General features: G+C 43.3%; 1 protein-coding gene across 6 annotated transcripts in view; it reads right to left on the bottom strand.

Moving 5' to 3' along the window:
- Positions 1-13,443, bottom strand: part of C2HXorf58 (chromosome 2 CXorf58 homolog) — a 62,578-nt gene that overhangs the window by 23,065 nt on the left and 26,070 nt on the right. For 5 of the 6 annotated variants that reach the window (XM_056558582.1, XM_056558584.1, XM_056558581.1 and 2 more), the window contains exons 5-6: positions 3,098-3,209; positions 2,102-2,233 (exon numbers count right to left, since the gene is read on the bottom strand). In XM_056558582.1, coding sequence (XP_056414557.1) covers positions 2,102-2,233; positions 3,098-3,209 — 244 coding nt within the window. The remainder of the gene's footprint in view (positions 1-2,101; positions 2,234-3,097; positions 3,210-13,443) is intronic. The other variant, XM_056558586.1, reaches the window with a different exon arrangement.

Here is a 13,443-nt window from a genome sequence, read left to right as displayed (position 1 = left end):
ATCTGTTTTACTTTTCTTGCACCAGTTGATTTAAAAAAAAATTCAACTGAAGTACCCCCGGTGGAATTTATTTTTTTTTAAATCAACTGGTGCCGGAAAGTTAAACAGATTTGTAAATTACTTCTATTAAAAAATCTCAATCCTTCCAGTACTTATTAGCTGCTGAATACTACAGAGGAAATTATTTTCTCTTTGGAACACAGAGCTCTCTGCTGAATCACGAGCACAGTGCTCTCTGCTGACATCTCTGTCCATTTCAGGAACTGTCCAGAGTAGGAGAAAATCCCCATAGCAAACATGGACAGTTCCAAAAATGGACAGAGATGTCAGCAGAGAGCACTGTGCGCGTGATGTCAGCAGAGAGCACTGTGTTCCAAAAAGAAAATAATTTCCTCTGTAGTATTCAGCAGCTAATAAGTACTGGAAGGATTAAGATTTTTTAGTAGAAGTAATTTACAAATCTGTTCAACTTTCTGGCAACAGTTGATTTAAAGAATTTTTTTTCCAGAGGAGTACCCCTTTAAGCATCACTAAAGTGATTATATAGAACTTATATTGTAAATGCAGTCCTATCTGCAGGTAGCATGTTATAGAGCAGGAGGAGCTAAGCAGATTGGTATCTGGTTTTGTGTGAAAGTTCCAGAATTTCTTCTCCCATGTAAATTTCTACTCATTTTGGGCTAAGTAGTCAAGTGGGCGGTCCTACTAAGTGATTGATATATCTGTGTGCACATATAGAGAGCTGTCAATCACCTCTTGTCTGCTTAGCTGACAATTAAATAAATAAATAAAAAATTAGCCTGAAACATTTTATTTACCTACAAAATATGCCAGGTATATGGTTCACTACAGATATTCCAACTGTGTCTTATACCGCTGAGAGCACAGCTGTGATCAATATGTAATCCAGAAAGATTTTCATCCTTGGAATTAAACAAAGGTTCCTTTTAGCTCCTTGACTCATAATTATGTTATGGGGCTGAAGACTCAAGACTCCTCCCGGGCAGCACCTGTCTGCCGATGGTCATCACGGAGTGGAGTCCTCTTTGCTGTGGACTATTAACCATTTTGAAAACTGCTGTCAAAACAGACAGCATTTAAACTGATTTTTTTCCTAAAAATGGTGGTGCAGTGGTTTAGACCACCTCCGACGATGCGATCCATTGTCACAATAGCCTATGGCCTCTGCCAGGCCTACATTACTGCCAGGACTTTTCCATTGACATAGCCTGCCTGTGGCCACTACCAGAGCACAGATTTTAATGGATCAATGCAGTGCAAATGTACTGCATTGATCTGTATGAGGAATTAAATGGTTGCTCATACAAGTCCCGTAGGAGGACTAAAAAAGGGTAAAATCGAAAATAATTAATGGTTTCAAAAATATACATTGATCCCTTCCATAATAACCATTTTATTCAGCTTTATCCCCCAAAGTAAAGAACATTTGAAAAAATGCACTATTTCTTCTTTTTTTTTTTTTTTTCTCCAACAAATATTTTTTTTTGTTTTTGCAGAATACTTATATATAGAAAAATGAAGAACAGTTGGTCCCACAGCAAGCCCTCCTATGGCTCTGTAGATGGAAAAATAAGTGTTAAGGCTCTTGGAAGGAGAGGAGGAAAAAATTATTGGGTCTCTAAGAAATATATTGACTGCAAGCTGAAATTTTGAAGATCATGATGAATTCATATAACAAGTATATTACAAAATTGTATACGCCAAAAATACTTTATTTGCAAACAATCCACTTTAATATCATAGTTACATAGTTAGTACGGTCGAAAAAAGACATATGTCCATCAAGTTCAACCATATCAACATCTGTTTTTCGGTTAAGCAAAAAAGAAACAAATGGAAACCTGCATAACTACAATGTACAAACAAAGCTGTACAATAAAGAACTCGCCCAGGTATGAACTAAATAGTTCTTTACTGTACAGCTTTGTTTACACGTTTTAGTTATGTAGATTTTCCAGTTTCAGAGTGTCTTTTGAGGTGAACAGTGAGCAGAGCAGCTGTTTAGTGTATTTGTTTGCATGGACCATGTATATACAAACCTACAAAATATTACCTACACATATAAAGATATGTCTCTTACTTGCATGTAATCTTTAAAGGTTGCCACGTCAACAACATCTGTTATCCTGTATTTCTGATGCTCAAGTTGATCGCAAATCATTTGTTCATAATAAGTACGATTTCCCATCAATTTGCAGGCATCCGCTGCGGCCTACAAAGAACATAAATATTTTAAAAAATTATTGTAAGAGTAGGGTCACGCACAGCGTATATGCAGCATATTTCAAGTTGAGCAAACTTTGCTGAGCAGCGAGAAATATGCTGTGTATTCTCCCGTTGGCAAACACACAGGGCTACCCCGTGGCAGCCCTGTGTGAGCAGTGAGGTTTGGAGGTGGGCCACGCCTCCAAATCTCATTTCCCACACCACTCTAACAAAAGTTAGCCTGCTTTTGGACCCAGCTCTCTGGGAAGAGGGGTTGGACTAAGGACTTCTCTCTCAGCCTTTCCAGAAACTTCTACATAGAAGGGAGCATAACATGTGACCAATGATTCACACATCTGATACAGGATACACAATAATTTCACCCTTACATATTTGTGACACCCCAGTGTAAGCAGTAAAGGCAGTGTAACACACAAACAGGTAAGCAAGTGAACTTACAATACCCCACACACAGAGATTTAGGCACTTAAAAAATTTCTCAGCCACACACCAATTCCTTATATTAGTAGCAGCTACACGGGTAACAGGACACTGCAAGGTGATGTAGTAAGATGAATTACAGGGAAATCTAACATTCACATCATTTTGTCAGAGTCACACAGTTTTTAGTTTTTCATGATCCATTAGATCTTGCCACATATGGTGACACAGAAGATTAGTCACATGTTTACAGGAACAGAAACAAAGAACTGAACTAACAGCTAAACAATGAAATTATGATAAACATTTTTTTTAATAAATATAGTATAATACTAAAGAGTGCACACATTTCTCAAGCTTACACACAGAAAAGTAAATACATTTACTGAAATGAAAATAATGTCTGAGTACAAATGTCTATAAACTTTACCTCACTTGAAGGTATAATTATTCTCTTCCCATTGATATATCGGTTTCCATGTCCCCCTGAACTGTGGAAAATCTTAAATACAATAAATGGTGGAAACTCATAACCAGCAAATCTGCAAAATAGAAAAAATATAAATATAAACCAGGGATGTGGAAATTCTATCGCCCAACGTCCGGGACAAGTAGTTTTGGGCGCCGGGCAGGTGAATTGTTTATAGATTTAGCCCTGTATCGGGCTAGCAGGGACAGACAGACTTCCCCCTTATTTTTCTTTACTGCCGGTGTGAGGCGCAGGAGCGGATGGAAGTCTGCACCTCACACCGGCACTCAGTGTATGGGGGGGGGGGGGGGCGGCCTCCAGCTGACTGCAGAGCCCCCTTATCTCCCCTCCCGAAGGATGGACGGAGCTCAGAAGACACAGCAGGGTGAAAGAAAGGATGTAGACAGCTCCGTGCACAGCTCCATCCCCCACACACAGCTCTATCCCTCCCCCTGCTCTGTCTCCATAGGACCTAATCCACCACGGGGAGGTTGCTTGTTTGCACGGGGACAACACAGAGCGGGGGGGGGGGTGAGGGGGAGGACAGAAATCTCATCTCACACTGTCCGGGACTACAGATCTGATGTCCACTCATGGCGGCTCAGGTGAGGAGACCGAGAATGTAGGCAGCGGCAGGAAGGGTGGTTGTATATGTATGGTGTGAGTATATGTGTGATGTGTGTATGTAATGTATGATGGGGGGGGGCAGCGGCAGGTGTATGTATGATGTGTGCATATGTATGGTGTATATCAGTGTTTCCCAACCAGGGTGCCTCCAGCTGTTGCAAAACTACAACTCCCAGCATGCCCTGGGCATGCTGGGAGTTGTAGTTTTGCAACAGCTGGAGGCACCCTGGTTGGGAAACACTGGTGTATATGTATGGTGTGAGTGTATGTGTGATGTGTGTATGATGTCTGTGTGTGATGTGTATGTAATGTATGATGTGTGTATGATGTCTCTGTGTGTGATGTGTATTTAATGTATGATGTCTAAGTGTGATGTGTGTATGTATGTGATGTATGATGTGGGGTGGGCAGTGGCGGGTGTATGTATGTGATGTATGATGTGGGGTGGGTAGTGGCGGGTGTATGTATGATGTGTGCATATGTATGGTGTATATCTATGGTGTGAGTGTATGTGTGATGTGTGTATGATGTCTGTGTGTGATGTGCATATAATGTATGATGTGTGTATGATGTCTAAGTGTGGTGTGTATGTATGTGATGTATGATGTGGGGTGGGTAGTGGCGTATGATGTGTGCACATGTATGGTGTATATCTATGGTGTGAGTGTATATGTGTATGATGTTTATGTGTGATGTGTATGTAATGTGTGTATGTATGTAATGTATGATGTGTGGGGGGGCAGCGGTGGGTGTATGTATGATGTGTGCATATGTATGGTGTATATGTATGGTGTGAGTATATGTGTGTATGTAATGTATGATGTGGGGGGGGGGGGGCAGTGGTGGGGGTGTTTGTATGTATGATATGGGGGCAGTGGCTGGTGTATGTATGATATGTGTATGCATGAATGTTTTGTATAGGAGCAGACTGTCACGTCGGGCATTAGGGCAGTTGTGCCATCTAATTTTATTTATTTTTAGTGTCTTCTGGCCCCCCACACTGAATTGCACCCCTAGAATCCCCCCTTCATACTCACCCGCCAACCAAGAGCCCCACGATTGCACACAAACACGCCCGAACCAAAACTACAACTCCCAGCATGTTACACCATAACCTAAACTGTAGAACTATAAAGTGTAACATGCTGGGAGTTGTAGTTTTGGTTCGGGTCAGCTGCAGAGCCATAGGCTGCATCAGGGCATGCTGGGTGTTGTAGTTACTAACTGCAATTCCCAGTATTCCTTGACACATCCTATGGCTCTGCAGCTGACACAAACCAAAACTACAACTCCCAGCATGTTACACAATAACCTTAACTGTCCTACTATACAGTGCAACATGCTGCAACACCCACACAACCATAGACTGCATCAGGGCATGCTGGGAGTTGTAGTTATCTACTAACTAAATGCAACTTCCAGCATTTTCTGACACAAAATGCAGCACATAAACTGGAGAAGCAGAACACCCCCCAGTAACACATAAGTCCCTATTGAGACTGAAAAATAGTGATAAAAATATTTTAAACAGTGCGTATACATGTGAATAAGCCCCTTTCCAAATAAAAGTTTCAAATTTTCTTTAAATAAAAATAATGTACAAAAATAAACATAAGTGGTATCGCTGCATGTGGAAATGTCCAGACTATTAAAATATGAAGTTAATTAAACCGTACGGGGAACGGTGGAAATGTAAAAGAATAGTCCAGAATTGCTCATTTTTGGTCACTTCATATGAGAAATTTTTTATAAGGTGATCAAAAAGTTATATGTAGACTTTTCTGTGGTTGCCTCGGGTGTAAGAGGATCTACAGCTCTCCCGCCGCTAATAGCCCGGCATACTGCGATCGCCTATTAACCCATTAGATCAGCGCTGTCAGCAGTGTCTAAAGGATCTTATATCCATCCCTGGTGGCCTAGTGGGGGGGATCAGACTATTTTGGTTGAAATTATTTAATCTACCAGGACAAGTGGATTTTCTTGAGGGACAAGTAGATTGTGTTCCGCTTTAGTCCCTTGGACAAGTAGTTTTTTTTTAAATTTCCACACCCCTGATAAACAGCTTAGGGGCCTTATGCAATGGCACCCAGTATTCAGATACCCCCAAGACTTATGGTAGGCATAAAAGATGGACCATGACAACAACTGATGAGAGTACTAATATTGCAGGATAACTCAGATAATGTGCAAACACAGAGTAGAGGACAAGATATAACCAGGACAACAGTGTCTAAGAGAAACTATCTGACATTATGGTAGAGAGCTCAATAAGCAAAAACTCTGCATTCCATTAGAGAAAAACTTTACAGTACAGTCAATAAACTGCACTAGACTGGACAGAGATCAAATAGCACAGGAAGGCCAGTAAATGGATCCTTAAAGGGGTACTCCGCCGATAAGATGTCAGATCGCCGGGGTCCCGGATCTCCGCTGCGGCACCCCACTATCATTACTGCACAGAGCACACTCACTCATAATGAGCGATGATACTGGGGCTGGAGCATCGTGATGTCACGGTTCCGCCCCCTTGTGACGTAACGGTCTGCCCCCTCAATTCAATTCTATGGGAGGGGCCGTGGCCTATCCTGGGTCCAGAGACTGCCGGCGCCGCTGCCCCATTGCCTCCCCCATCCCCAGTTTTTCTGACCCCGCAGAAGCCCCCAGGAAAGGCAGGGGGAGAGAGGCCGTCGCTGCCTGCTTCTTGGCCCTGCCTTTCCTGGGGTCTAGAGCCCTGCTGCTGCCGCTTCTCTCCCCTTGGCTATCGGCGCCGCTGCCCCATTGCCGGGGCCACTGCCCCATTGCCTCCCCCATCCCCGGTTTTATAATTACCTGTTGCCGGGGTCGGGTCCGGGCTGCTTCTGGCTCCGGTGTGGCATCTCCTGCGTCGTTGCTATGCGCTGCGCTAGGCAATGACGAGTGACGTCGCGTTGAAGACGTCACTCGTCATTGCGCCTTGCAGCGCATAGCAACGACACAGGAGACGCCACACCGGAGCCAGAAGCAGCGAGGACCCGACCCGGCAACAGGTAATTATAAAACCGGGGATGGGGGAGGCAATGGGGCAGAGGTGCCGAAAGCCAGGCGGAGAGAAGTGGCGCCGACAGCCAGGGGGAGTGAAGCGGCGGCAGCAGGGCTTAAGACCCCAGGAAAGGCAGGGGGAGAGAAGCGGGCAGCGACGGTCTCTCTCCCCCTGCCTTTTATGGGGGCTTCTCAGAAACACTGTATCGGGGTATACACATGCACACACATGCACCCTCATTTTACCAAGGATATTTGGGTAAAAAACTTTTTTTACCCAAATATCCTTGGTAAAATGAGGGTGCGTGTTATAGGCCGGTGCGTGGTATACCCCGATAAATACGGTATATATAATACTATTATACATTAATATAAATTCATAGATTCATGTTGTTCATGTCTAAAGAAGAAGGTCTTAAAGGTGGATTCAGAAGACCAGATTCCAGCTTTAAGCAGATCTTAGAGAGAGCCTCCTGATTGGATAAGTTTAGTAGAAACAGTGCCTCTAGTGGAATGGGCACTGAATACAGAAACATAAATATTAGCAAGAGACATGACCTGTCTAACCCATCTGGCAAGAGTAGCTGAAGATATAGGAAGATGGGGTTTACAGTATGAAATAAGGAGTTGAGACTGAGATGAATGACGAAGAGATTGAGTTTTTGATTCGTAAGTTTTAAGGCAACGAACCACACACAATTTTTCTTGATGGAGAAAATAAGGATAGAAAACATTTTGTAAATTAGTTTTTGTATGTCTGTGAACAATAAAATTAACTCCTTGAGGAGAATAATGTCTATAAGTGATGTCTAAGGCTTTGACATTAGAAATACATTTGATAGAGATAAGACAAAGAAGAGTGGTTAATTTGAAAGAGAGAAGTTTCAAAGATTAAGGAATCATTGTCTTCACAAGAAATAAAAAGATCAAGAAGAAGATTAACATCCCAAGTTTATTGATATTTGGGTAAAGGTGGACATTTAAAATGAATGCCTTTTAAAAGTTTGCAGATAAGAGAATGTGTACCAATTGGAATCAAATCAATAGGTTGATGATAGAATGAAATAGCAGAACGATATAGGTTTAAGGTCTGATAGGCTTTACCAGCATCAAAAGATGCTGATAGGAAATTTAATATGTGGGGAATAGATGCCTATAGGGGATCTAGGTTTTGTTGAGAGCACCAGTTAGCCCAAAGTTTCCAGGCTGATCGGTAAGCAGTTCTGGTACCCGGAGCCCAGGCTTCTGCAAGGATACTTCTAGTTGATAATGAAAATTCTGAATCAATGATAATTGACTCGAAATTAGCCATGCGACTAGTGGAAGTTGATGTGATAGGATCAGAGGATGAGGGTTGTCTAAAAGATGCAGAAGGAGATTCGGGAAGTCCGGAAGGATTCTCGGAAAGTCTATCAACATACTAAGGACTTGAGGGAACCATGCTTGAGTCAGCCACCAGGGAGTGATCAGGACTATGGTCGACTTTTGGAGTGTTACTTGAAGGAGAACTCTGGGAATGAAAGCAAATGGAGGGAATGCATAAAGTATCCCTGGGGGCCAAGATTGATTGAGGGCATTTACTCCCTCCGCTTCTGGATTGTGGCGCCAACTGTAGAAACGAGGTAATTGGCAATTGAGTCTGGATGCAAAGAGATCCAGATGAAGAGGACCACAGAGAAGATTGATCTGTTGGAAAACTAGATGGTCCAATTTACAATAACCGTGGGGGACATTTATCAATGTTTGCTTATGTATTCCTTTTTTTAGTTATTTTTTCTTACTATTTTTTTTGCTTATGTGTGACTTATTTATCAACTGCTTTCAGCCTGTTGATAAATTTCTTTCACTTAAGCAATTTTTCTTTTTTTGCTTTGGTAGTGGCTTTTTCTGCTCCATGTAAATTTTTCTGCTCTGGAGTAAATTTAGTAGGTTTTTTCATGCAATGCGACTTTTTGCGACTTTCGCACTTGATAAATCTCTTACCACTGCAAGTCCAAAATCACTTTTGCTTTGGTAAGCAAGATTTTTATTTTTTGCTTAGGACACTGAACATGCAAAAAGTCGCAGAAAAAAGAGCGTAGTCGCACGTGCGACTTTTCTGCGACAATTTTAAGCAAAAAAAACCTACTAAATGCTTTGATAAATGTTCCCCTGTGATCTGAAAGATAGCGGGAATTCCAATCTGCTATAGTACTCGAAAGTCCAGGAAGGTATTCTGCTTTCGGGGTAATCTCCCTGACCAGGCAGAAATGCCAAAGATCTTTGACAATATTGGAAAGAAGTTCAGATTGAGTCCCTCCTAAGCGATTTATACATTGGACTGCTGAAATATTGTTTAATATTTGTAGGTTGGTAAAAGGTCCCCCATCTTTCTTTTTTTACTAGAAAGCGGTTGCTGATGAAACCTGTGATGTTCATGGGAACGTGTATATGTGCATTTTTTGCATATAATTCTTTTATTTCTGAATCTATCAGAATTGAGTCTTGTTTGGAAAATCGTATGGGGTGAGGAAGAAGATATTGAATGGGTTTGGTCATAAACTCTATTTGATAGCCCATAACAATGTTGAGGATCCACTGGTTGGAAGATATCAACTGCCAATTTCAGAAAAAATGAATGATCCTTCCGCCCACTGGAGAATGAAAAGAAACCAGAGAAGGAAGACTTACCTGAGTATGGTCTGGAATGGGTTGAACATCTCTGGCCTCTAGCCCTCCAGGGACGTCCCCTATAAGGGGTTTTTGTCCTTGCCTTCTAAGTATAACGGAGATCCCAAGCTGTGTAGAGGCTTTGTAACACAGTGTTCTATCCCTCTTGAACTCATGACGGATCTGTTCCCGACGGAGCGTGCTAAAGTGGCGTTTGTGTTCTGTCTACTGTCTGGAAAATCTTTGGCCTGGGCTACTCCTCTCTGGGATCGTAGAGATCCGGTCTCCTTGAACCTGTCAGCCTTCCTTGCAGACTTCCGCAATCCATTTGAAGAACCCACATGAGCCTCCTCTGCCAAGACAGCTCTACTGAACCTCTGCCAAGGGAACTCCTTCATTGGCGACTATGCGGTTCAGTTCCGCACTCTTGCCTCTGAACTTTCTTGGAACAACAAGGCCTTGTGTGCTACCTTTAACCCCTTAAGGACTCAGGATTTTTCAGTTTTTGCACTTTCGTTTTTTCCTCCTTGCCTTTTAAAAATCATAACCCTTTCAATTTTCCACCTAAAAATCCATATTATGGCTTATTTTTCGCGTCGCCAATTCTACTTTGCAGTGACATTAGTCATTTTAACCCAAAAATGCACGGCGAAACGGGAAAAAATATCATTGTGCGACAAAATCGAAGAAAAAATGCCATTTTGTAACTTTTGGGGGCTTCCGTTTCTACGCAGTGCATATTTCGGTAAAAATTTCACCTTATCATTATTCTGTAGGTCCATACGGTTAAAATGATACCCTACTTATATAGGTTTGATTTTGTCGCACTTCTGGAAAAAAGCATAACTACATGCAGGAAAATTTATACGTTTAAAAATGTCATCTTCTGACCCCTATAACTTTTTTATTTTTCCACGTACAGGGCGGTATGAGGACTCATTTTTTGCGCCGTGATCTGAAGTTTTTATCGGTATGATTTTTGTTTTGATCAGAATTTTTGATCACTTTTTATTAGTTTTTTAATGGTATAAAAAGTGACCAAAAATGCGCTTTTTTGACTTTGGAATTTTTTTGCGCGTACGCCATTGACCGTACGGTTTAATTAATGATATATTTTTATAGTTCGGACATTTACGCACGCGGCGATACTACATACGTTTATTTATTTTTTTTTTAAACGGTTTTATTTTTATTATGGGAAAAGGGGGGTGATTCAAACTTTTATTAGGGAAGGGGTTAAATGACCTTTATTAACACTTTTTTTTTACATTTTTTTTGCAGTGTTATAGGTCCCATAGGGACCTATAACACTGCACACACTGATCTTCTACACAGATCACAGGCGTGTATTAACACGCCTGTGATCAGTGTTATCGGTGCTTGACTGCTCCTGCCTGGATCTCAGGCACGGAGCAGTCATTTGCCGATCGGACACCGAGGAGGCAGGTAAGGGCTCTCCCGTTGTCCGGTCAGCTGTTCGGGACGCCGCGATTTCACAGCGGCGGTCCCGAACAGCCCGACTGAGCAGCCGGGTCACTTTCACTTTCGCTTTAGAAGCGGCGGTCAGCTTTGACCACCGCTTCTAAAGGGTTAATACCGCACATCGCCACGATCGGCGATGTGTGGTATTAGCCGCGGGTTCCGGCCGTTGATGAGCGCCGGGACCGACACGATATGATGCGGGATCGCGGCGCGATCCCGCTTCATATCGCGGGAGCCGGCACAGGAAGTAAATATATGTCCTGCTTCGTTAAGGGGTTAAAAAAGGACTTTCACCTCGAATCAAGGATGCTTTCGCTGCACTAGATTCTCTGGCTAACCTAAGCGAACTTATGCATTTAGTCACCCAAATTGATTGCGTTTTGCCGAGAAGCAGGAGGAACTTCCTTTAGAAAAAGAACCTTCCCAAAAACAGAGTTTACCTCGCCTGCCCCCCGTGTTCCAACATCCACCTCTACTCTCTACTTTGCCTCTTGCCGAAGAGGCTATGGAAGTGGACCGTTTTCACTTAACGCAGCAGGAAAAATCCCATCGACGCAATGAGAATTTGTGCCTATATTGTGCCAGTCCAGAGCACTTTCTATACCTCCTCCGTGTCCGGAAGAACGCTCTCAACTTGGACAAGTAGGAGTGGCTTCCCTAGATGTTAATATTACCTCTCCTCGCTTGACCGCCCCGTGCACGCCGGAGCTCTTAAAGGGCCAGTGCTCATTTAATTAAGTGTCTACACCTGCATCATCGTCCACCCAGGCCCAAAGGATCCACCACCTCCCGTGACCCATTACAGTGGCTATGCAATGGGAGCACTGACTGTAGGTCTCTCTAGTTGAGGAGGACCTCTGTATTGGGGCCTGTATTGTGAGGCTCAGCCAGGAAAATGGCCTCTACTTCTCCTGAGCTTTCCAGGCTTTATGAGGGATCGGTCTTGTCAAACTAACCTGATCAGCTTTTATGAAGAGGTGAGCTCCAGACTGGACCAGGGGCAATCGCTGGATGTCGTATATCTGGATTTTTCCAAAGCATTTGATACGGTTCCACATAAAAGATTGGTGCATAAAATGAGAAGGATGGGGCTTGGGAGAATGTGTGTAAGTGGGTAAGTAACTGGCTCAGGGAAAGGATATAGAGGGTGATTATTAATGGTACTTATTCTGATTGGGTGACTGTTACTAGTGGGGTACCACAGGGGTCAGTCTTGGGTCCTTTTCTATTTAATATATTTATTAATGACCTTGTAGAGGGGTTGAATAGTAAAGTAGCAATCTTTGCAGATGATACGAAACTCTGTAAAGCAGTAAACACAATAGAGGACAGGGCACTGTTATATATGGATCTGGATAAGTTGGAGGTTTGGGCTGAGAAGTGGCAGATGAGGTTCAACACTGATAAATGTAAGGTAATGCACATGGGGAGGAAAAATCCAGGCTGGGATTATGCATTAAATGGGAGCACACTTGGGACGACAGACGTGGAAAAGGACTTAGGAGTCTTAGTTAAAGGGGTACTCCGCCCCGGGACATCTTATCCCCTGTCCAAAGGATAGGGGATAAGATGTCAGATAACGGAGGTCCCGCCGCTGGGAACCCCCGTGATCTCGGCTGCAGCACCCCGCTGTCATTACTGCACAGAGCAAACTCGTGGGCCGGACGGGGTTGTGACATCTGGGCTCTGCCCCTCGTGACGTTATGGCCCGCCTCCTCAATACAAGTCTATAGGAGGGGGCGTGTCAGCCATCACGCTCCCTCCCATAGACTTACATTAAGGGGGTGGGCCGGGACGTCATGAGGGGCGGATGCTCCGTCTCCTGTATTGTCTGTCATTACGCACAGAGTGAATATGCTCTGTGCAGTAATGAAAGCGGGGTGCTGCAGCCGAGATCCCGGGGGTCCCCAGCGGCGGGACCCCCGCGATCTGACATCTTATCCCTATCCTTTGGATAGGGAATAAGATGTCCTGGGGCGGAGTACCCCTTTAACAGTAAATTTAGCTGTAGTGACCAGTGTCAAGCAGCTGCTGCCAAGGCACATAAAACCATGGGGTGCATCAATAGGGGCATAGATGCCCATGACAAGGAAATAATTCTACCGCTGTACAAATCACTAGTCAAACCACACATAGAATACTGTGTACAGTACTGGGCACCAGTGTAGAAGAAAGATATAGTGGAGCTGGAGAGAGTACAAAGATGGGCAACCAGGGTAATACGGGGAATGGGAGGACTAAAGTACCCAGAAAGAATATCAGAATTTGATTTTTTTAGTTTAGAAAAAAGAAGGCTTAGGGGCAACCTAATAACCATCTATAAATATATCAGGGGGCCTTACAGAGATCTCTCCCATGATCTCTTTATACCCAGGACTGTATCTATAACAAGGGGGCATCCTCTACATCTTGAGGAAAGAAGGTTTATACACCAGCACAGATGGGGGTTCTTTACTGTAAGAGCAGTGAGACTATGGAACTCTCAGCCAGAGGAGGTGGTCATAGTGAACTCTGTAAAAGAATTCAAAAGG

This window comes from Hyla sarda, chromosome 2, assembly GCF_029499605.1.
Source record: "Hyla sarda isolate aHylSar1 chromosome 2, aHylSar1.hap1, whole genome shotgun sequence".
NCBI lineage: Eukaryota > Metazoa > Chordata > Amphibia > Anura > Hylidae > Hyla > Hyla sarda.
The sequence above is the reverse complement of the archived record's forward strand: the minus strand, read 5'-3'. Positions and strand labels throughout refer to the sequence as shown.